General features: G+C 47.5%; 1 protein-coding gene across 4 annotated transcripts in view; it reads right to left on the bottom strand.

Moving 5' to 3' along the window:
- Positions 1-24,881, bottom strand: part of LAMB1 (laminin subunit beta 1) — a 67,426-nt gene that overhangs the window by 34,608 nt on the left and 7,937 nt on the right. For all 4 annotated transcript variants that reach the window (XM_034666353.1, XM_034666349.1, XM_002913642.4 and 1 more), the window contains 10 exons: positions 24,792-24,865; positions 18,634-18,822; positions 18,482-18,545; positions 14,659-14,861; positions 12,069-12,189; positions 10,364-10,552; positions 10,011-10,190; positions 9,764-9,876; positions 8,217-8,296; positions 704-839 (listed from right to left, as the gene is read on the bottom strand). In XM_034666353.1, coding sequence (XP_034522244.1) covers positions 704-839; positions 8,217-8,296; positions 9,764-9,876; positions 10,011-10,190; positions 10,364-10,552; positions 12,069-12,189; positions 14,659-14,861; positions 18,482-18,545; positions 18,634-18,822; positions 24,792-24,865 — 1,349 coding nt within the window. The remainder of the gene's footprint in view (positions 1-703; positions 840-8,216; positions 8,297-9,763; positions 9,877-10,010; positions 10,191-10,363; positions 10,553-12,068; positions 12,190-14,658; positions 14,862-18,481; positions 18,546-18,633; positions 18,823-24,791; positions 24,866-24,881) is intronic.

The raw sequence follows: 24,881 nt of genomic DNA, 5'->3' as shown, positions 1-24,881 counted from the left end.
CAAGCCGCGTTTGAGTTTGTTCACGGGATCACGGATAACCACCGTGATCGGTCACCTCCGAAGACTAAGTCCTTCATTCTCTATACGTACAGAGGTGGAACCTGCATTACCTGCCCTCAGATCTGGTCTGGCCCTGAGACTTCTGACCGTGAGAAAATGACCTTCTGAACCTTCTGAGCCCCGTCTCTAAGGGACCTGGCAGTTTCTCTTTCCTGCTTTTTGGAAGCCAGATGCCGTGGAGAAGTCTCACTGTCCTGACTCCACTGTGCTGTGAGGAAGCTCAGGGCAGCAGCCTGGGGTGGGGGTGGGGGGGCACGTGGAGAAGAACGCCCAGCCGCCTCCAGATGACAATGCAGATGTACCTTTGAAGCCACTGCGCTTTGGGGACAACACTGAAACAAGGTCCTATCTATTTACTGCACTAGATCGACAATAACTTCGGAGCCTAAGTAGAGGAATGGGAGAGCGAAAACAAACACCCCAAATACCCACTAAAAGCCTCCTTAGTGAGCCTTCCAAAGTCTGTGAATTACAGGTTTACTTAGCTTTAAATAGGACCGCTCTCAAGAAGGCACGGTCCGCATCCCGTCACCGACAAGAGCTGTAAAAATGCTTCCTAAATGGACTCTTTACAAAAAAATGTGCGAATGCCATTACTGCCCCCAAACCCGGCTTTTCCCATTTGCCCAGCACCCCTACTTACAGGCCCCAAGTTGGCATCTTCCGCTTCATAGATGTAGTGATCCAAGGTGGTAAAGTAGTACCCGGATTCCACCTCATTGCACTGACGCCCGATCACGTGGGGTCGGCACCCACACTGGCCTGACTCCGCCGAGCAGCTGGGGGGGGGGGCAGCAAAGCCAAGTCAGCTGGGTCACTGCGCTCGTAAATGAACCCACTTGACACAGTTCTACATTTTCTACTAAACATCAAATGGCTGAAATATTCAGGTAGGGTTTTCTTATTTCTTTCAGAAAATAAGTATGTGGGGGGAAAAATCCTGCCTATGAATTAATCGCAAACTCTAGAGCTGAAAGCTCCCCATGACCTGGTCTTTCTGGTTTCATCTTGCTTGTCTTTCTTCAGTCGGCCCCATCCACACCACACTGAGGTTTTCTGTGGATACCATCCATGTTCTTGCTTCGATCTTTTACGTCTTCTGCCTGATTTCCAACTGCAATCTCATTCCTGGACCTCAGACCTGAAGATCCAACTTCTAGAAGGTTGGCTCTGACTCAGCAGTCCCCAAGGTTAAGGACAGATCCCAAAGGGCAACACTCAACCCCTCCCCTGTTCTCTGCTGGGCAGATGACACTGCCAGCCGCTAAGTCGACCAAGTCAGAAACCTACAAGCTACTCTCTTGAGTCTTTCACATCTAATCAGGAACCCAATTCTGTGACTTCACAGCCTAGCCTCTGGCGCGTCTCCTCCCTCTTTCCACTGGCTGTGCCATGCCTCTCTTCACTCCCTCACTCACAGTAAAGTCGGTTCCAGCCTTCTCATCGGTGTCCTTGTGGCAAATCTTCCAGCTTCCCAGCCGAGACCACCACCGCCCACACAGCTCGCTGCCCAAATGACCTTCCTGAGACGCATCGACCGTATCACTTCCGGGCCTTAAACAGGTGCACCAGGCTTCCAGTCTGGCCCTTCTCTACCTCTCCCCTCACTTCTCCAACCGTATGGAGCCGTTACAGTTTCTCCCATGCGCAGGGTGATGCAGACCCCTTCCCTTGGCTTATGTCGTTCCTGCAGCCTTGAATACCCTCATCCCCTAGTCACCCAGCAAAGAGCCACCGGTTCTTTCGCGATTCAGCTCACAAAGGACTCTTACTGTGGCATCACCTAACACTCTCCACCCCACAGAACGAACCACCTTCTCTCTCCTGCCACCACGTCCCTGCAGGAGAAACCACGCGGTCACAACATGTACGACACAGTTTGTCACATAGTAGCTGCTTGTGAAAGCGGAGGCGCTGTGGTTTCAAACCTACTGGTCTCTGAAAGCCCAGCCCAACGTTCATCCCTCTCGTGGAGTCGTCTTTGGTCCCTGCTGTTCTCGAGTGGTGCCTTCGGAGGTCCCTGCTGTTCTTTATCTGTATGGTTCAGGCGTGTATCGCTTTCTCTCTCGTAGCGTATCTACTGACAGACCCATCAGACCCCCTGCTAGACGGGAAACTGCTTAAAAGCTCAGCCTGTGCCACCTTCACCTCGGTCGTGCCCGTTTCCCCCTCACAGGGCCTGGCCCCGCGCCCTGCACGCACAGCACGCTCAAACACGGGGTGACAAATAGATGCGTGAAGGATACGCATTCTGAATAAAAAATGTTAAAAAAAGAAAAATAGGGGATTTCGTGTAAAAGATAAAACTTTTTTTTAAATTAAACATACGGTTTCAGGTAATAAAGGCCTCTGGATAGACTGTCATGTATTCATTTTGTTCTCAGCCTATGTCTCTTTTTCCTTGGGTACAAGGTAAAACCAAATTATATGCACCCATTCTTACTTCGCTCAACTCAAGATGGGGTTTGGAATTGTTACTTGAACCCCATTTCCAGAGTTCAAATTTTTTCCTCATCCCAAAGTTCATTTTGAACCAAGTATCCAAGGCAAGTTACAACTCCTAGGAAGACGGAACGCTCCGAGGTCTATTACCAGTGTCCCCACAGCCCTCCCCCGTTCCCACCCAAGTCTTCTTCCCGCAGATCATGTGAATGGCTCCTGCCACACGGGAATACAAGCACCTAACATCCCGCAGTCGATTCCCAGAGGAGGAACCCTTGTTAGGAGTGGGACCTAGGCCTCTTTTGGCACAGTCCACGCACAACAGCCATCTGCAAAAACACAGGCATCAGACATCACGTCCATGGACAAGAGAAAATCCTTCTTGGGGCGCCTGGGTAGCACAGCGGTTAAGCGTCTGCCTTCGGCTCAGGGCGTGATCCCGGCGTTATGGGATCGAGCCCCACATCAGGCTCTTCCGCTAGGAGCCTGCTTCTTCCTCTCCCACTCCCCCTGCTTGTGTTCCCTCTCTCGCTGGCTGTCTCTATCTCTGTCAAATGAATAAAATCTTTAAAAAAAAAAAAAAGAAAAAGAAAAAGAAAATCCTTCTTTCCTCCCCAGCAGGGAGACACTTCCTGAGGGAACACATGTGTAAAAACACGAACCCCCAAAGAAGAAAACGACTAGATTTTTCACATGCCATCACTGGAGAGCAAGCAATTGAAGGTGAGGGTACAGACGACAAGCAGATGCCCGACTCCTAATTCTGAACATGAAACAACTCACGAGAACCCAACATGTGAAAGGAGTTCCCGTAACACCTGCCCTGCAATCACGCGCCTCTGTGTCCACAGTGGCCAAGGGTCGTCTCCCACAGGCCCGGCTCCACTTGGACACCTAGTCCTTTAGCGAACGCGTTCTTGCGGCTTCCTCTGGCCCTGACTTTGCTGGGCCCTGCCTGTGCGTTTCTAGCCACGAAGGGGACACTCCCCTCACTGGCCCGCTTGTCCTCTCTGCCTCCCCTTTGCCCCCAACTGCTTGTCGCCTCTCACGTGGACATTCCTTCAGCTCTGCTATTTCTGTCAGATTTAAAATTCTTCTGATTTGGGCTGAGACATGACCTTCCCTGTCCTTCATCCTCAATACCCAAGTCTTATTTCACGATGTCTCTCCACTCAGCAGGGTCCTCTCATTGTCACTGCCACGGTTCAGCATGCCATCAAGCCACACCTGTCACTCCCATGGTCCAGCATGTCAACATACCATCCCACCAGCCACCGCCAACCCAATCTTCCCCCAGCACTGCCTTCATCAAAACCCACAACTGCTTTTTCTCTGCTTTTCTCAAGTCGTGATGCCTCTGTCTGGTGGCCAGCAGCCTCGACGACCCAGCCTCCAGAAACCACGGCTGAGCTTTCTGGAGCCCGCCCTTTGCTTTCCGATGAGCCACACCACTGTCTTTTGCAAATATTGACCAAGCAAACACTGGCCGTGGGAGCCGTGCTTTCTGCTGTCAGTATGCTCACATTTTAGTCCGTTGTCAATTGTCCTCAGAATCAATCCTTACCTCTTTGGTGACTCCATTATTTTGAAAGGATATGGAGGAAGACAAATGGAGGGGGAATAGTCCCTGCCCTAAGGAGCTTACCGTCTAAATGGGGAGATAAATAGTCGAGCAAGCGGCCACGACAACAGAGCAAAATGCAGCAAGTGCCCCAACAGCCACAAGCAAAGCTTTCAGGCTGCAGAGGCACCACCGTTCACCTGGTTGGGGGACTGGGGAGGGGTCGCGGAGGCCATGCTCCGAAGGTGGCCGAGAACCATGACACACAGAGAGAGGGCAGGAATGACAGGCGCAAAGAAGGGTCATGGAGGAATGTGAGCGGAGCCCGTCATGGTCAGACCAGGTCTTGATCATGTGCCACACGCACCCCATCTCTGTGCCTTCACCCGTCTCCCTCCTCCCCACTAGAAGGCCCTCCTGCCCCCCATCACACCTCCCAAACCTCTCTCAGCTTCCAAAGACGAAGCTCAAATCCTACCTCCTCCATAGTGAGACACAAGATGACATGGAATTATCCTTCCTGTGTTCAAGTAAAAAACCTGTCACATAGAAATGGTACCCTCGATAAGTTTATACATCCCCCCCTCCCCAGCCCCATACATCCCACCAAATTTCTCTGTAACTAGATACAGATTCCATTTGGGGGATCAATAAGGTAGAATAATGACATAAGACAAAATAAATCAGGCCCCGGGGCAGGCAGTATAATGGCCCCCAAAGATGTGCACATCCTCACCCCCCCAGATCTGTGGCTATGTTACTTTGCCTGGCAGCAGAGGGACTGCTGATGGGAGGGAGGTTACGGACCTCGACATGGGGAGATTACCCAGGGTTGCTCAGTCTAATTGCGTGATTTCTTACAAGTAGAAAAGGCAGGCAGAGAAGTGGGTCAGAGAGATGTGACTTGAGGATTTGACCCCCTGTGGTTGGCTTTGAACATGGAAGCTATGAGTCCAGGATGTGGGCAGCCTCTAGAAGCTGAGAATGGCCCCTAGCGGACAGCCAAGGGGATGTCAGGAACCTCATCCTACCACCGAAAGAAACGGAATTCTGCCCATTCTGCCAACGACTCCGATGAGCAGGAAAGAGTTTCTCCCTGAGGGCCTTCAGATAGAAACACAGCCCTACCAACACTGATTTTATTCCAGTGAGACCGGCCATGTCTGACATTCAGAACTGTAAGATAATTTACCTTATGTTGTTTCAGGCCACGGAATTGCAGTAATTCACTATGCCAGCAACAGAAAACTGATACAAGCCTGATTGTTCCCTCAACGGGTAAAGGCCAAGGTAATACTAAGAACTGTTTTCTCATACATGTAGAAATAAGCCACTTACTTATAAAAACTTTAAATAGTGACAAGCAGAGAAAATACCGTATAGTTTCAACTTTTCTCTATCACTAAGAAATTAGCACAAAAAAGGAAAAAAATAATCACTCATGAGAACCACACGCTGTTCAACACCGGTATCTCTCCCATAATTCTGATTATAGATAAAAATGGTTCCACATTGATCGGCACTCAACGCCATCCATTCTGCCAGGATAGCTTCCCTCCCAACACGCAACCAATTAGGATACTTTCTTAAATGTGTTCTGTCATCTCTTTATTAGGATTAACTTCTGCTCTTGTTCTAAAGTATAATAAATTTCATTTATTGAGCACCTACAAGGCCCACAATGCTGAGTATGAAGACAGATGTAAAAACAAGTAAGACACAGTCTCTGTCCAGAGACCTTTTAAGATACTAGCAGCGACAATACGGAGCAGGATGAAGTAAGTCCTAAAAGAGATGCAGAAGGAATGTGGTGTTGAAACCTCAAGGGAGGGTTGGGGGCTTCAGTCCAGAAAGCAGGAGTCTTCAACAGAGTGGTGGGCTTCAAGTCAGACACCAAAGTTCTAAATTTAATTGATGCAATAATTTTGAGGAATGCTATAAAGTTGTATATCGTTTTCAAACATTTACAAGGAACGTTTACCTAGCAACCATTCTGATTTATTTATTAAAGTAGGTTATCTACTAGGCAAAGCATCATTAGCCTGGCCTTAAGTCATATTATTTAAATTAGGGCTTACTTCGTGAAAATAGTCCAAAACTCAGATTACCTGTCAACATAATAGACATGGATCAATAAACTCTTATTCTACAAAAAAATCCACGGCTCATTACACAAAACATTTTCAAACCTCTTCCGTTTCACATGGTTTTTACGCTCAATCCTGTCCCTGGCCAAAGTACCTAAGAACGTCTGCGATCACGTCTAAGAATTGCCAGTCCGATACGGAGTGCATGTTTTGTTTTTACATCGTAAGTATCTTGTTTCTCGAACTCTTTTACTTGGTCAACATTTATTCCATACCTACTATGTACCCAGGGCAGAGCAAAGGAATATCATCAGGTAGAAGATATATGCATGGTTGCCACAAATCAATCATTCAGCAAGTCTCTCCTAAGTGCCCGCTACGCACCACGCATGCTCCTTGGAGAATCGGTGCTTCGGAAGACTTAGTTAGAGCCTCTTTTACCCTACGGGACTCCTAGAGAGGGTCCTTGTGGGGGAAAACTGAAGAGGACCGGTACCAAACACTACAGGGTCACACAAGTAGAGAAATCTGTTCATGTTCTTCCTTTTCCCCACCAGTGATGCTAAAAGACAGGGCACCTCATCAATCACGCGAGGAATGTCAAATTCCCTGCTTTCAGATCTTCACTTAATTTTTTTACTTTGCCAACTCTCTTGATCAGCACAAGATTTCTAGAAATTCTTGCAGGAGGAACGAGGGACAGGCCAGGGGCTCTGTGTGGGTGGATTTAAAGACAGGAAACGTGGAATAGAGAAACAGAGGAAAGGAGTGAGGAACAGAAACCACTTAGGGTGAAGGCACATAGGACATTCCTGAGTTTATGACATGTGGAGAACCGTGTATGCCCCTTTCATCTAATCAAGAATTTTTGGAATGATGACACCTTTGCATTGAGCCAGCGATGACTAAAGGAAGCATCAGGTATTTGGGAAGTCACAAAGGAAAGCTGGAGAAGTGATTCCAGAAGTTTGTCTTCCCTGCTTTTATGGAATTGTCCTTGCTTCCCCCCCTCTGGAGGTTTTCTAAGAACAGAAATTCACCCTGGAGTTCCAGAGGCTACACGCTGCACCGAGTTACTGCGGCATCTGGAATAGAATAACCCCAGATACGGAGGCCAAAGAGAAGATGTTCTTGCTGCCTAAAATCTCATTCCTTCCCAGCAGACTACAATGGTGTTGGGAAATAATCTTGGGAGAGTCGGGGTTTTTTAGTATGGAGCTCGCTTGATGAGTTCAGCTTGCTGTCTCAGGGGAGAGTCAGGCCACAAGGAAACATCTGCCTACCCCCTCAGCAGTCACTTACACTCTCTACCAGATGTTCTCAATCTGACCCAGTTACAAACAGAGACCGAAATTCTCTTTGAGTCAGAGGTGGTTAATTTCACTCCCACAAATCTAACATCTTTGCCAAATGCGGACTGGGACTGATCTCTGGCAGAGCCTCACGTCTCACCTCTTCAAGGGACACCAACGTGTTTCAATAACTAAAAACAATTACATGCAATTTTCACCAATAGACTTGGAAGTTGGAAAGAAAAAAATAAAACCAGAAAGAAGAAAATGAAAAGATCCTTAACACAAATCAAAATGGGAGTTCATTTTCCATTGTTTTAAATTTTTTTTTTTTTAAGATTTATTTATTTGAGAGAAAGAGAGAGAGAGCACGAGTTGGGGGGGACGAGGAGAAGCAGGCTCCCCATTGAGCAGGGAGCCCAATGCGGGACTCGATCCCAGGACCCCAGCATCATAACCTCAGCCAAAGGCAGAGGTTGAACCAACTGAGCCACCCAGGTACCTGGGAAATTTTTTTTTTAATGGGCACACATCGTTTCCATAAAGTACAACAACACTATTAAAAACCAAGAAACATAAACATACTTGGAGTCTTCAAAGCTAACCCTCAGAATGACTAAATCTTTGAAAGCATTAAGACCCCAGGTAAACTAAAGGTGCCTATACTTTGCACCTCTTCTTCAGAGATACTGGGTGTCATGCTGCTCCTGGAGATTGGAAGGGCTCTCTGAGGGGACCGAGCACAAACCAGAGTGTACATGTGGCTTCACTCACCTGTTGTTCAAGGCCCCTCCAAGGTCACAATCGCAAGGTCGACATCCATCCAAATCATTGCTTAAGCCCCAGTGCTCTGGCTGCACAACAAAAGATTTAACATCTAAAGGTGGGTTCCTGTCATTACACAATAGACTCAACAAGAAACAAGTTATGGCGTGTACTGCTTGTTCCTCCAAATGTTCTTTCGGGTCGTGCAAGCAGAAAGCCTTTACGGGCAATGAGTATGAGCGTTCTCAACTAAACCCCAGGCCACAGGTCGCTGGGGTCATAACCACCCAACGCCAGATCAGAGGAGTTTCTCTCCCGAGCAAATAGCCTTTGTCCGAGAGTAAACAGGAGCAAGCAGCTAAGTTGCCAATTTTCTTCATTACAAGTGCTCTGGCGGTAAGAGAGTTTTGGCAAATATTTGGCATTTTCCCTGAGTTCAGCCTGTCAGAAACTCCACAAGCAAAGCTCTTCAAAGGACTTATCTATGTCCAAACAGCATAAAGGAAGTATTTTCACGAGTAAAAGGTGAGATCACTGAATCCTGAGCGCACTGGAGATGGAAATAAAAAGAAATAAGACAGAATCTACCCAGGGGAGAAGATCTCTCTGTACCTCAACAAATAGGCATTTCCTAATGAGCAGATAAAAGCCAGGCACACTCATTTAAACCAGACTTCCAGAAATTTATGTTAAGAATCTATCTGGATATATGCAAATATACATATTTACAGGTCATGGACATAATTTGGGGTCAGTGGACCCCCTCGCGCAAATTATAAAGGAAATTGCCAGAATGTTATAAAAGATATAAGGCGATTTAAAAAATTACTCTTGTAGTCACTTTACCCAGAATCACTACAGTGAACTTTTTGGTGGATTTCCTTCCAGATTTTGTTTTTCTTGATGCAATTTTTTCCTGCACAATCAAGATACTACTCACATCCTGTGGTTTTGTTTTTTTTTTTTTTTAATATACCAGCAAGAGAATTTCCTCATGTTATTATCATTTTCAAAGGCAACCAAATACCACTGTACAGAATCCCCCAAATTTACTTAACTATTTTCCCCATCGTTGCTTCCAAGTTTTTTGGCTATGATTAGTACGAGATGCAATTTTTCTGGTGACTACATCTCTGTCCAATTTTCTGCTTATTTCATTAGGAAAGATTCCCAGAAGTGGGATTACTGGGTCAAAGGGTATGCGCATTTCTAGAGGCTACTGATAACATACTTCCAAAATGCTTTTCTTGTCAACTATGAACCAATGTGCATTTCCATCAACAGCTTAGAGAACCAGACCCTCATTATGTCCTAATAGTTAGCAACCCCATTTTTAAAGAACTTGTTAATTTTGTCTATAAAAATGGTATTTCACTGGGGTTTTATTTCACAGTTCTAACAGCAATGGTGAATATCTTGTCAAAATTATTCATGAGTAATTCTTCTGTGAATTGTTTGCGTCTTCTAATACTTACATAGAAGGCTGACGGTGGACTCTATGAGCGAACTACGTCACATGCAAAACCACCCGTCCCACGTAATTAGGATTCACCTACCAGACACTGGTCACAATGTTGTCCTGTCACCAGACGCTTACAGTAGCAGGAACCGGTCTCAGAATCACAAGGACTCCCACCAGGAATCGTTCCCAGAGGATTGCAAGCACAAGCTATATTAGAGATAAAATGAAGTAAAGAAACACACACCCAGTGAGCGCCAAGGGGTAGTGTGGCTTTAGAGCTGCAAAGTAGGACGGGAACCGTATGCACGAGAACTCCCAGCCTTTTTCACAAACGTACTTACATTTGCAACCGAACGGATCTTCAGCACTTAAACCGTAGAAGCCTTCTTTGCAAATTTCACAGTGCTCTCCTTCCACGTGTAACTTACACCGGCACTGACCAGCAATGAGGCCGGTGGAAAAGTCCGTGTAACTGTCACAGATCCCCCCGTTCTGAGACCCAGCTGGGTCACAGGTGCAGCCTAAGAAGAACAAAGAGCACGATGAAGGCAAGACGGCAAGACTGCTTCGGCACCCTGCACTACGGTTAAAGTAAAGCAAGTCCGCTGTTCACACCAGGGTTCCCAAGAGAAGGATGGTGACCCCCTTGCTATTCCAATGGAGAGGTCCTACGTCAAGCTGTTTCCCCACGTACGTTCGCAGAGGTTAGGGTCTCGGACGTCTCTCTCCGGGTGCTGGAAGTAAAATGGCTTGCACTGCTCACAGTTGCGTCCCATCGTGTTGTGCTGACAGTCATCACACACCCCTCCGGTGACATTTCCAGTGGCCAAGTACACCGCCATGTCAAAGTGGCAGGAGCTCGAATGTTCGTTGCAGTGACACTCTGCGCGACAAGACCCACGTCAAGAAAAGCCCTGGGAGTCGACTTACCGATGGAGGATGGGGTTGCTGGGAAGAAGCTCATTCTGGAAACCAGGGATGAAGTTCAGGCAACACGGCGATTAACAATGAGGCACCCGTGACAAAGGACACGTCCAGCTGACATGCTGGAAACCTTCCAAGGGTGAGCTTTCTGAAATATGAATCTGCCCGCATAAGAAGACAGTGGGCTAAAAAGTAAAAACCTCTGGGGAAAGTCCCCTTGGTTGCTTATTAAGAGGAAGCTGCCACCAGGTGGAGGACGGGCTCGGACCAGGGAGCGGCTCACCCCAGAGGATCTCCTAGGCCGTACTTTCTGGGAAAGCGCGCTTGGGCTGCCGGCTTTGAGGAAGGGGGTGTGAAGCCTGGTTCCCTTCTTCCCCATTCCCAGCAGCACACCTGACTAGGCTCTTCATCAGAAGAGCCATCTGGCTGGCCTTCCATGCACGCTGACCCTCTGCGGGCCCACCGGGCAGTCCCCTTGTCCAACCCGGCTTTCATAACCTCTCACTCTCTGTTCAGTGACCCACATAGACTCCAGTCTTCTGGAAATGAAGCTTAGCTCGGCTTGGCCCTCCCTGGGCTCTACACTCTGACCTCCTTGGTCTCCCCCTGCAACACAACCTTCCGCAGGAGGTTACACCGCATACACTCCTGCCCTGCGGGAGTTTGTGTTATACCCAGTGACACGTCCTCAGCGCCTAGCAGACAAGCGCCCGCCATGCACCGGTTCAATTAAACCTTGGAATCATTTCCCCAGTGTAGACTCTGTGTTGGTCACAGGAATGTCCTTGGGGCCTTGTGCTCTGTGCTGTTCTCCTTATCTGAACTCTTTCCCCCTTCCCCACCCTCTTTCCCTACTTTCCCCCCACCCCTCTTTCTTCTTCTTACCAAGACAATCTTGGCTATCATCAAAGGCTGCTGGCTTGTACTTACTAACAAACCTCGATCACTCCAGCCCTCACTGGTTTCTGAACTTCTAGAACAGTCCTCAGTGGGGGAAGGGGCAGGCGAACTGCTCCTCCTTGAGGGGAAGGTATAGCAGAACCACTGTGGGGGATGTTGGGGGAGGGTTTCAAATCACATGTCTTCCCAGAGAATACCCCTGGGCTGCAGCCGGGCTGGCATAGAAACAAGGCCAAAAGCTCTGCTGCGTATCTCTTAGACCTTAGTGATCTACCATGCCATATTTTTCTTTCGTTTTTCTCTCATGGTCATCTTGCCTTCAAGACAGGTACAATGTCAGGGACACCCATCTCCACCTTCTACGAAATCTGCCAAACACACGGGCTGCTGTTCGGCAGGCTCGTGCATTCATTAAACTGAGTGGATATTGGTCTCCTAAGAGTATCCGGGCGAAGCTGGCCAAAGGGTAATAACATTTCTTCCTTTTGCAAACTAAGGTACCATTATAGCGGCTCTAATCAGAAAATGGATACGAGCCTGAGTGGATTCAAAATGCCCCTCTGCCGGAGACTTACTTTTACAAGCATTGCTGTTTCGACCTTCAGCGGGTCTCCAAGGTAAATCGTGGTAGAAATCCATGCACTGTTCACAGTTCAGGCCCTTGGTATTGTGCCTGCACATGCAGTGCCCGTGAACCTTGCAAGTCAGAAAAACAGCAAAGAGCAAAGTAAGAGAGCAACCGATGGCCAGATTTTCTCCACGACCAATGGAAGATATAAACCCCTTTTCATTCTAATCCTCATCTCCAGCTCCCCCCAATGAGGACCTGTTTTTATTTCATCCCTCTCCATAGTGAGTTCCGTCTTTCTGATGGCTCCGACTCCCACCTCTAGGAACAGTTCCTATTCTGTAACAGGTACTCAAGAACTATTTTCTCGAAGTATTGATGAAAAGAACCCAGATGCATAACATCAGTCACTTAAGAATTAAAACAGGGGCGCCTGGGTGGCACAGCGGTTGAGCGTCTGCCTTCGGCTCAGGGCGTGATCCCGGCGTTATGGGATCGAGCCCCAGATCAGGCTCTTCCGCTATGAGCCTGCTTCTTCCTCTCCCTCTCCCCCTGCTTGTGTTCCCTCTCTCTGGCTGTCTCTATCTCTGTTGAATAAATAAATAAAATCTTTAAAAAAAAAAAAAAGAATTAAACACACACACACATACACACACACCTGGTTACTTAAGAGTAAAAAAAAAAAAAAAAAAACTATGCCCCAAAGAAACCTATTTTAAAAGAAATCAACAAAAGTTATAACGCAGAATTAAATGTACATACACCACCTGGAAACCGACTCACATTACTGCAAGTTTCACCACTATGCCACATAAAAGAATGGGTTTTTTCTTCTTTGGTTTTGTTTTTGACTTCAGGCACAGAACTCCATTGTTTTTCCAAACCAAAACAAGATTCAAAAATATTAATCATTTACCACATTCACCTTTTTTTTTTTTTAAGAAAGGAAATAGAGAACCTCAGAGGAAAAAGAATACAAATTATTTCGCTTGATGAAGGGCCCAGGATGTCTCCAGCAAGCTATGCCTAAGCCCCCTGAGGCACGTAAAAGATGAATTCTTTCCATCTACCAAATACATGTGTGCATGGGCACCTCACCTTAACACTAGTTTCTACAGAATGGAATTCAGGAACAGGACAGACAGGTCCGCCCTGGGCCCAAATTGACAGGAGTGCAAGTGAGCAAAAGAGTAAAATCGTCCCCTTCCAAGCTAGTTTTACACAGAATTAAAAAAAAAAAAAAAACAGCTCCAAAGCACACACCGCAGGACTCTACACAATGTCTGAGCCAACAGCACATTGCACGGAGACCGCGGATAGTGACAAGACTACGGGACATGAGCTACACGCCAGATTTGTTATGCTGAAAAGTAAACACTACGTACCTAGCATTCTCTGAAAGATATAGCAACGAGATTACAAGGACATGTCCTCCCTTTAGGCGCTGCTAAAAATGCAACTTTATCTACAGGGCAAGTGTTCTAAGTGGAGCAAACGGGGAGCAGAAGTTCAGCCGGGTGATTGCACGCGATCCTGGACCTTCTCAGATGAGGACTAATCATCTTGGAAAAGCAAACAGCTTTTTCCTTTCCAAGGAAGGAAGGCACACTCTACATCAAGGGAGGCCCAGAGTCCAATAACGGAAGGAACCCTGGGGCAGACTCAGGAGAGCTAGACATGAATTTCCATCTGCCCCTGATTTAGGGCCCTACGGTGAGCTATTTAATCCCTGCTCCCTTCTAATTAGGATAGCCGGTGGAGTAAATCCCGTTTAGCTCTAAAATCCTACGGGTCTGTAAGAATTACCAGTTCACCGAGAAACGGCCAAAATGCCCTAAGTTTATCCATTTGGCGAAACACCCAAATCCCCAATTTTTAGAAGTACATGAATTGACAACACAGCATAAAAGTGGAAAAAGAATGAAACGAGAAGAAACATATAAAGAAACAAAGCCCATTGGATTCCTCAATCATATCCTGCGGTTCCAGGTTCAAATGTCCCAGTTCTCTGGGCCGGGGCCACTTCATGCCTTGTTGCATAAAGACAGGAACGCTTGTGGTGTCTAAGCTTCCCTAAAGGGAAGGAAGATGTGATGGCTATTTAGAAAACCTCTTCATCCTTACTGACTCAAAAAACATCTACTGTAGCAGCAGCTTCCTGCAACAATTTCCAAAAATTAATTCTTTGTCTCTGACATGAATAGCCCTTAGACTCTCATAGCCCCAGAAACTTAGCAATGAGAAAACCAGCCATCAACCACCAGTGTGGTGGAAAGAGCTAAAAGTCCATCTGGAAAAATAAAACCCCAAGAAATGGTAAAAGGTTGAAGGTAAAACTAGCTTCAAATTGCTTTTTGGGATCATCTGTCTAAAGGAGAAAGCCTGGGGCACCTGAGTGGCTCAGTCGGTTAGGTGTCTGCCTTTGGCTCGGGTCATGATCTTCGGGTCCTGGGATCGAGACCACATCGAGCTCCCTACTCAGCAAAGAGTCTACTTCTCACTCTCCCTCTGTACTCTCCGTTTCTCTCTCTCAAATAAATAAATAAAATCTTAAAAAAGTAAATAAAGGAGCAAGCCCCCCCAGACTGCCTGCTTACCATTCCTTCTACTTCTTCATTGACTCCATCCACGGGGGCGCATTCGCTGGCATGGCCGTAGCAGAAGCAATTTCCTCGAACCACCATGTCATACACCGCATAGTAATACTTCTCTCTGATTTCCATTCTGGAATCCAAAAGGTTATCGCCCAGAGTGTGTAGCTTCACAAACTTGATTCGCAAGTTGGTGATTTTTAGGAGATCTATGAAGGTCACCAAGAAGACGGGAAGTCTGATCAAACAAGCAATACCTCTTTTGCAATTATATGACATCTCTTTATAGAAGGCATGACAAACAAAAATGGCTTAAGCAAAGGCTACCCTACCCCTTTGTGTGGTCTAGATGGCCAGACCAGTAAAGCTTGACTTAACAGGACAGCCTCTGGAAGAAAGAAGGGGGGCTCCCTCCTCAGCAGTTTAGAAAGAACATCAGACTGTTTCAGGAAAAAGCGCAAAAAGCAGAGAAATTTAAGAACACAGTTGCACGGCTGCCAGAACCCACTGGCACCCAGAGATCTCAACTATTGCGATATCATCTGACGCCCACAGCAACGAGCATCGGTCTCAAAACCAGAGGATTCCATGCAGGTGGGAAAGGGTTTATCGACACACTCCAATTCTCTTGTTACAAGATAGTTAGGACAAAACATTTTTGTGTTTATTTTTGGAGAAAAAAAAAAACACTATCTGAAATTTCCCACCGCGTAGATGACATCCAAGTTGCTAAAACAAATTCAACACTATGGAATAACCGCTCTCGAGGGACAGATCTCCACCACATTCGACACAACATCACAGTCTCCCACTTTTTTGGCCTCATTTGTCAACCATAAGCATAAAGGAGCTCAGTATTAGGGGTTGGGGCAAGTGGTTTTTTCCTAAACATTAAGCTTGCTTGCGGATCAATTTCTCTTATTCTTTCTCCCCTCTCCCGGCTCGACAGCTCTGTGCTTATTACAGATATTGGGCTGTCACTTATATTCTGTGGTAAGTTGATAAGCCAAGAGCCGTTCATCCTTCTCCACCAGCGTTTCCCTCAACGGCTAAGTTGTTCTCGCTGAAGCGGACCTTGAAAGTCTCACGAGTCCATCAGTGTCCCCGTGTCCTGTGTAGCCTGGAATGGCCCCTAAGCTTTACTCTCATCGGTGCTGGTGCATTCTCAGTACCACACAGGACAACAGGGCGCTGGCCCAGGGCACTGGAGACTTTCCAAGCCCAAATACAATTTCAACGACTTCGAATATATGCACAGCTGACAATGAAGACTATAGACATAGCTGTGGGTTGAAAGGGACAGTCCATGAGTGCATGCACTGAACTGAGGCTCTTTGTAAAATCAAAACTAAACAGAGGAAGCGTGGTCCTGCTTAGCCGATGGAATCTGCGAATGCCAACCTTTCCTCCCGCACAGAACGAGCGCAGCGCCCACTGACAAGCGGCCGGCCGGCCACGCCGAGGAGCAGCTGGAGCGCTGAGGAGCCCCTGGCCTGATCTTTGTGGGAGCCCGCGGAAGAGCAAACACGCCCCTTCCCCTCTCTCCTGGCACAGCCGACAACAGCCAAGCCTGTACGCGGACGGCTGGTGTGAGGCCAGCACCGCTTTCGAAGTCAGGCCCCGAGCTCTCAACAACAGGGACAACGGAAGAGACTTTAGTTGTTCCCTGGACTGCAGAGTCCAACAAAAGCATCGTCAGTTAAAATGGATGCCTCTCGAACACAGACATGATCTTCAGAGGACATTTAACAACAAAAGACAAAAGAATTATAATAGCGACATGTTCCCCGAGTCCCGCAAATGTCACCCAAGAAGGAGCAGACCGTGAGTCCTTTCAGGACCCCACGAGGCGTTCATCACGGAGCCCGTGTGGACGCTTCTCACAACTGGGTTTCGAGAGCAGAGAGGGCAGGCCTCACAGAGCTCACTCAGAGATAGCACAGGCCTGGATGTGCCATAAATATTTGTCCTACAATAGGACGAATGGGTAAACTGCAGACCAGAGACAGTCTGGGCCGCGTGTAAAATGAATTTAAGTGGGGAAATGGCACTTTTCTGGCAAGAGGTCCTGGACATCTTCCATTTTCCTCTTCCATGCGTCACGCTGGGAGGGTCCGTGGGGCCTTAGCGTCAAATAGGGCCCTCCTCAGCGGGGAGCGACCAGCATGAATCAGCCCTGCCTCTGCTCAGCTGACTACCCCTTCGTGGCAGGAGAGGGAGTCTCACCCCCTCACTGAGGTACGGGGACCAGGTTCACGCAAGACCCCGGCCACGGCTCGTGGCAACATTAAGAACAGCAGCTGCTTCAATTCACTGAACACTTTCTGTGGGTCAGGCATGTCGGAAGGTCTTTGCTAGAACTCATTTTCCCTCCATAATGATGCCCAGGTCAATATTACTATCTCTACGTACAGATGAAAAAAAAACAGAGCCAAAAACAAAAACAGGTTTAAGCAGATTACTTGCCCAAGGTCACAGAGCCATGATCTGCCAGAAGTGGGATTTAAACCCAAGTCTGCTGGACACCAAACCCTGTTCTTTTAATTAGTGCGTATTTTACCTCCCAAGATGATCAAACTGTAATTCTGTAATAACAGAAGCATGGTTGTTACATGCTGGAAAGAGCCCTAAATTTAGAATCATGACATATGAGTTCAGGATCTGATTGCCACCTTATGCACATTATTCCATCTCTGGGCCTCAGTTTATGCATCTGTTAAATGGAAATACCACCCTCATCTGACGGGGTATATTGAGCATGGCTGACACTTCTGATTCCCGCCCCCCCCGCCCCGTACTCTTCCTTCGTTTCTTCCTTTGATAGGAACAGCCCCAGGCAAGAGCTTGAGAGGGCACATGGCCAAATAGCTAGAAGTTTCCCTACGTGACTTGAGGTTGGCCACGTGACAAAGTTTGGCCGATGGGATGTGAACAGAAGTGACGTACAACTTCCATGTCGTCTGCCCTTCTCTTCCTCCCATCCCATAGGTTGGGACAACAACATGGTAGTGTTGGCCCAGCTCCAACCAAGCAGATAAAGACTACAAGACAGAAGGGACTGGGTGGCCTAATGGCTAGGGTTGCCAGATGTAGCAATAAAAATACAAGTTGCTTGGTTAAATTTGAATTTCAGATAAACAGTATTTTTTTCAGTAAAGTCTGTCTCAAATATTACATGGGACATAGTCACACCACCCACAAATGTTGCATGGGATATCCTTGTACTAGTCACAAGTACTCCGTGGGATCTAGTTATCCTAAAAAAATAACTTGCTATTTATCTCCAATGCAGATTTAACTGGGCATCACCCTTTATTTGACCTGGTAAGCCTACTTGTAGCAACTGAGCTACCTTTCTTCTCAGGAAAGCCCTCTGGATGATTTCATAAGAGAAACTTCTATTTTATTTGAACCATGATATTTTGGGGGACACTTTGCTACAACAGCTTAATCTGTATCCTAATTTATATATACATATGTTACATAATATATCCAAATTATATAGTATGTATTTTATATATTATATAACATATTTATATATATATATATATATATATTATACTGAGCATTAAAATAAGGTATTACGACCAGCATAATTGTTTGAGTACTTATGACATAAATATTTTACTCCAATCAAAACGGGTTCCCCATCAGCAAGCACTTTGATTCCTGCAATTTCAAGGATCTCTGATCGGGTATTGTGGAGATAAAAGGAAAGAGAAGGTGGATTCAGCACTGAATGTCTACATTTGAGGTAGCAGTGCTCTGGGTAAGAGTTCTTCCACGATTGCTCTTTTCCATCAAAGCTTTTATTCGAAAACAAGCTTACTCTGTATCCTGGGACTGTAAGGATCTTCTATTCTGAAAGCAGGATCTAAAGCACGAAATATCACCTAAAAATAGATACAAGAGTAATGGGTATTTTTGCAATGATCAAAAAGGATTTGCAAGTAGAATGTAAAATAAGAAAAGCAAACAAACCTCTCCTTCCGTTGAGGGTTCGATGTCGGAATAGCGGGAATCACAGATTATATCGTCCACTTTCTTCATGGGGCCGGTGGAAATGCCGGGAAATGAGCTCTCGCAGTCATAGGCAAAGTATCTGTACACGCCCCAGGTTTTCCCGAAGTCAGACGATCGTTCTATCAGCATAGCGGCAGGACGGAATGTCTAAAGGCGGGGTAGAAAAGGCTTGTTTGATGTTTTTTATTGGTGATCTGTATTTTCTCTTAAAAAATATCTCAGGCGAACATATCACTCAACTGCGTGCCACAAACCCTGCCGGCATGTGGTTGGTATTTTGGACTGTGGCTGGATTTCAAATACTTCAGGCTGTCGCACGGAGCCTCCCCTTGCAGGCAAGCTTCTAGCCTCGAAGTGTTGCCCTTTCTCCCACCCTAACAGAGATGAGTAAGCTGTTTCTCTTTAGCAGCTGATTACAAGCAGGACTTAATAGCAAACACTCTTTGGTAGAGACCGTCACCACCCACAAAAGGACTGGTTAGGTTGCCTGCTTGTCATTCATTCGTGTCGTCGTTCAACAGCTGTGTGCCTGATTGCTGCTCGGTAGACAGTGGTCTGCAGGTGGCACGTGGCCCCAGGAAGCATGGCTCTAAATCATTTATGACCACAGGAGAGTCTCCTGCAGTGTGCTCTGGGAAAATGAGAGGAAGGAATGACTGACTCGAGAAGCTGCGGAATCCTACAATTACGCTCCTAGCTCTCCTGCTCCCCAAAGAACCGAAAACAGGGACTCAGACAGATACTCATAGGTGCTAACGTTCGCAGCGGCATAGTTCACAATGGCCAAAAGGCAGAAATCCCCCCCGAGTATCCAACAAAGATGAATGGATAATCCAAACAAGGTATAGACATGCAAGAGACTATTATTCAGTCATAGAAAAGAAATTTGGATACTTCCTACGTCATGGATAAACCCTGAAGACATTCTACTCCGTGAAAGAAGACAGACACAAAAGGGCAGGTATTGTGGGATTTCACTGATAGGAAAGGTCTTGAACAGGCAAGTACTCAGAGACAGAAAGGACATTAGAGGTTTCCAGGGGCTGGGGGAGGGAGCAATGGGGAGTTATTTCTTCACGGGTTGAGCTTGTATTTGGGGGGATGAAAAAGTTCTGGAAATAGTGATGATTGCACAACGTTGTGAAGACCCAATGCTACTGAATTGTATATTTAAAAAGGGTTAAAATGGCAAATTTTGTGTTACGTATATTTTACCCCCCCAACACACACACACTGGCTAGGGAATGCTTCAGAGAGAAGATGGCCTCAAACTGGATCCTGAAAGGGTAGGGGTCTTCCAGGCAGCAGGCGGAGGTGGCTGGAGGAGGCAGAAGAGGCTGACCAGGGCGGGGGAGGCAGGAATTTGCTGGCCACGCAAAGGGGTCTCCTTTCTTTTTATGCCACAAAAGGGGAACACCGAAAGACTTAAGCGGACAGAATGAAATGATCAGATTGCACTTTAGAAAAATAATCCTGGGGCACAATTATCGGACACGGAAAAACAAGAAACAAACAAAAAACCCCAAGAGACAGGGAAACCAACGGAGAGAAAAAAAAGAGGAAGATCTACGGAGAGAAAAAAAAGAGGAAGGTCTTAAATCAAGCCTTACAGTATGGTCAGAGAGAAAGGATGCAGTGGCTCTGAAAACTTAGTGAATTTAGTAAAATATACTGAATTGCACTTGGTGATCCATCAGGTTTCAGTGGAAAGGGAGGGAAGGAAGGAAACACGAGCACCAGAGCTTGGATAGTGGGGGGCGACTGTGCTGAGAGCAAAGCCACAGAAAAGGCGGCAAAAGCAATGGAGCCTGACCGTGGATTTGGGAATCACTGTCGGCATACGATATCTGAAACCTCCAAAGGTAGATAGATATCCTCCCGAAAAGCAAAGGGCAAGATAAAAGAGCCAAAGTCATTGCTCCAGAAAATGCATCCTCCAGGGCGAGCAAAGAAGAGAGTGGTGCCAGGCCCTTGACTTAACTCATTTCTTAATCTCCTTTTAGGGCAGAATGGTATCCTCCCAAATTCTTACGTTGAAGACCTAACCCCTCTTCCCTCGGAATGTGACTGTATTTGGAGATCGGGTCTTTAAATGGATAAAGTAGAATGAGGTCTCACAGTGGGGGCCCTAATCCCGTGTGACTGTCGCTCTTTATAAGCAGTGGCAATGAGGATACAGGGGACATGTCCAAGGGAAGACCAAGGGGAGAGAGAAGAAAGACCGCCATCTCCAAGATAAGGAAAAAAGAGGCCGCAGGAGAAGCCAACTCTGGCCACGCTTCAATCTTGCACGTCAAGCCTCCAGAGCTGTGAGACAGCACAGCCCCCCCGAGGGGGCTGTTATGGAGGCCCCAGGAAACTAACACAGCCTCTCAACAGTCTTCTGACACATCAGAACTTGAGGCTCAGACACATTCACTGACTTGCTAGCTAGATTCAAATCCAGGCTGAACGAGGCCCAAACCCATCTTTCTGCCTCCCTGGCTGATGGCATCACAGCAGACCGACAAACGGATGTTACAGAGGATGGAGTACAAAGGCCAGACTCCTGGCAACTGAGGCAGGACGGAGATTTGGGAGGACGCGGTGGGCAGGGTGCACTGAAAAGAGACAAAGCAGAACAAGCTCTACCAGGGGCTCAGGCCTCAGTGCCCAAAGAGGGGGTACAGACGTTTGGGAAATGGGAGGCATGTTCCATTGCAGGGAGAAAAAGAGGACAGCTGAGCCAGCCCAGCAAAGAGAACCTGGAGAGACCCTCCCTTCTGAATTAAAAACAATGCTTGGGAGAAATTTGGGTGACCACTAATGGTGAGATTAGTCCATTCCCAGACGACCTTCTGCCTTCCTTAATAATCCTGATGGCTTTGCATGGATCCAAGGAGACAAGGGTAAGAAAACGGAAAGTCACATTTTGACAGATTCTTGGACTTACTCACTTACTAGTTGCTTGGGTTTTTACTTTTTTACCTCTTCAGGAATATAAGAAAATGGTACTTTATTCAACTCAAGAGTACGTGATGAAGACGTTTAAAGTAAGGGGGGAAAACCCCAATAACGATCTCAGCCCAGACAAGTTCCCCATGAGACCTGCCTCCTGGGTGGTGACATCCGGGGACAGACCAGCCTGATGTCTCCACGTCACAAGGGACCAGAAAGGAAACGCTTTACACCCAGTGCTGGCTGAGCTTCTTTCTCCCTCTGTTCTGGAAGCTTCTAGGTCCCAAAGGGCCACTGACAGTTATCCAATTTCCCGTGGAGTTAGGAGGCTGCGGAACCCAGGACCACACCGGTGCGTTCGGAAAGGAGGCCCTTCCACACTCTTTGCTTACTCACCCACCTGCTCAAGGCTCACGCCGCAGCACGGCTACCTCGGAATTCCCACTCCATACCAGAGCTACGGCTTTGGAAACATCTGGCTATCGACCAAAGCACACCGGCTATACGTCACAGAAGTGTCGCTGGCCCACAAAAACCCGATCCACTTAGCAAGCAGTTGTCTCCACGGCAAACATGTGTTCCTCACCGCCACCTGCCCCCGTCCTCGCTCCTGTCGCCCCGTTGCCACACTCCTGCTTACTCAGCATGGACACCCAAGAGCTCTTGGCTTCATCCCGCTCCTGCCCTCCCTTCTGTTGCTCTGCTTCTCATCCTTCTCTGATTCACAGCTGAACCTTTGATTCCAAAGGAGCCATCTGAGGACTCCCGTGAAAGTGGGCAATGATTCTCAGCGGCAGTAGTAACGGAGGGTAAGAGTATGGCAGCAAGGGGATGCGTGTGACTTGAAAAAGCTTTTCTGGTAATACTTCCAGAACTCCCGGGATGGCAGGGGCGGCTCCCTCCCACGTGAGAGTCAGGCTTGTCTCTGCATGAACCCCAGTAGCCTCCTAGGTGAGCCCCCCATTAACACAGACCTCAGCGAGGGCCTCCCCACGAGCCCTCGGTTCTCAAGGTCCCAGGCCCTCCTCTCGGCTACCTTCCTGAAATACAGTCTCATTTCCTTGTCCATGGCTCCCCATTTCCTATACAGTTCACACCCCTCAGCCAGGAGTCCCGGTCCTTCTGACTGTCCTCTTCCTTCCCTCTCCCTCACGGCCCTGAGCTCAAGGCAAATCTACGCCCAACCACCCGGCCTGACCTGTCCACCACCAAGGCTTTGCTCTCAGACGGCGTCGTCTGCCAAGACCGCTCTTCGTGAAGCTCTCTCCTTTAGCCCAGGCTATGATTAATCTCGCCCTCCACGCCCACAGTGTGTGCTGTCCGAACTCCGAACTCGAACTCCGTGGGCCGGGGCACGTAGCACCCTCTGGGACCTAAGTCATTCGCAAGTCTATGTCCTCCCCCCCCCTCCCTGCCCCAGACAAGCAACCAGGATATCTTTAAGATCTCCTGCGGGGCCCAAGGCATTTTCTTACAAACAGACGGCTGAATTCCTCCGTCCCCTTACTCATTCAGTAAATACTTGTAGAGCACTCACTGCCGGCAAGCATCAGGCAAGCATCAGCATATATAAAACCGCTCGCATTCCCATCAGATGCCAGGCAGCAAGATTACGCCTATTCCGGAGCAGGGGCTCGGTCACCCAACCCTAGCATGTAGGCGTTCTCATTCTCCCCATTCTTCCCTCCGAAGAGGAAGCCGAGGCTCTGGCCGCACGTGCCAGGAAGGGGCAGAGTGGGGACTTATACCCAAGCCTGTCCAACCCCATGCATGTTGCTTTTCACACGGGAGCTAGAACCTGCAGGAAGGAGGACTTCTCTCTCACCGACTACAGTCCAACCGCTTGTGGCCGTTCATGTCTCTGTTCGGTCACCGCCTCTTTGCCCTTCCGCACTTGCGTGCAGTTTCCTCTGTGGTCCCTGGCACTCACCTGAGTACGTAACTACAGAACATGTACCCAGAGGGCCTCTGGGGGCACGCAAACTCAGAACGACCCATGTAGGCACACAGCTGCCCTTTCCAAAATAAAAGACAGGGCCATCGACATGAATGATAATTTGTATATTTTTAGGCGTCCCAAAACATGATGGGCACATTCTCATGCATGGCTGAATTCTCCTTCTAACGACCGAGCTGAGCTTGGCCACAGTTGATGAAGGGAGGAGGCGCAGTGTTGAGTTGCTTAGTGAGAGCCCCTGCCTCCCCCCGCCCCACCCATATCAGGTGTCACAGTGGAAACCCTCGTGTTCCTGTTCCTCGGAGGCAGAAGCAACAGCACCTCTTGGGTGGGGGATGGGGAGGATCGGCAGGGGACAGGGGCTCAGGACTGGGAACCAGCAGTCTACCATGCGTCCTAGTCACGTTCTGCTTCCATGCCCATCCACACTCCTTGGCCTCCCCGGCTTTGGTTCGGGGCACGGTGAGACTTTCAGGGCTACCCACGCACATGGTCAATGTCTCCCTGGCACCTCTTCATAACCTGAGACCGTGCAGCTAAGGCCCCTGACTCCAACCAAGAACTACCCAAAGTGATTTTAATCTAGAAGCAAGAGGTAAATTATGGGTTTTAAGTGCATCGACGTGTACTTTAAGCCATGCGAACTCTGTCATTTCCAGACAGCTGCTTATGAAGAAACAAAGGGACTTTGTCCAGAGAAATTCCCTAGCCCTGGAGTCATTTTACATCTCTAAAAGAAAAAGGATGAGAAAATCCGCATTTAAGAAGGCATATGCATTTCTTAAGGAAACTGCAAAACTGTTCCCACAAATTTGCAAACCCTTGAAAACTAAAGATAATACACTTCCTTTTCAGTTACGGAGCTCAGCATTAAAACATCAACACAAGGGATCAGGGATTTACTCTCCAGATGTTTTATTGTGGTTTGGGAGAGAGTCAAAGCTGCCTCTCTCCTTGGGGAAATAAAAAGATCTAATTAAAAGTTTACAGTTGAATTACCTTAGAATAGAGGCTCGCTTTCTCCTGCTTGCCATGAAGATAGAGTATTTGTTAAACATAGTTATTCATGCCCATCTTAAAAAGCTGCTCGATGATCCCAATTTATGGCAACAATAATATTTAAGTTCCCATTTAGGCCAACTCACAACAGACATCCATACTGAAAAGGGAATTACACAGAGCTCTCAACATGTCATTTGTGAGAAAGTGACGAATTCCTTACCTTGAAAGTCATTATGAGATGAGTAAAATGGAATTCTGCTTCCAAATCCAGTTGGATTGTTACATTTTCCACACCTATAGATGTTTTAGA

The sequence above is a fragment of the Ailuropoda melanoleuca genome, chromosome 1 (genome assembly GCF_002007445.2).
Source record: "Ailuropoda melanoleuca isolate Jingjing chromosome 1, ASM200744v2, whole genome shotgun sequence".
NCBI lineage: Eukaryota > Metazoa > Chordata > Mammalia > Carnivora > Ursidae > Ailuropoda > Ailuropoda melanoleuca.
This window is presented reverse-complemented; position numbering and strand designations above follow the sequence as displayed.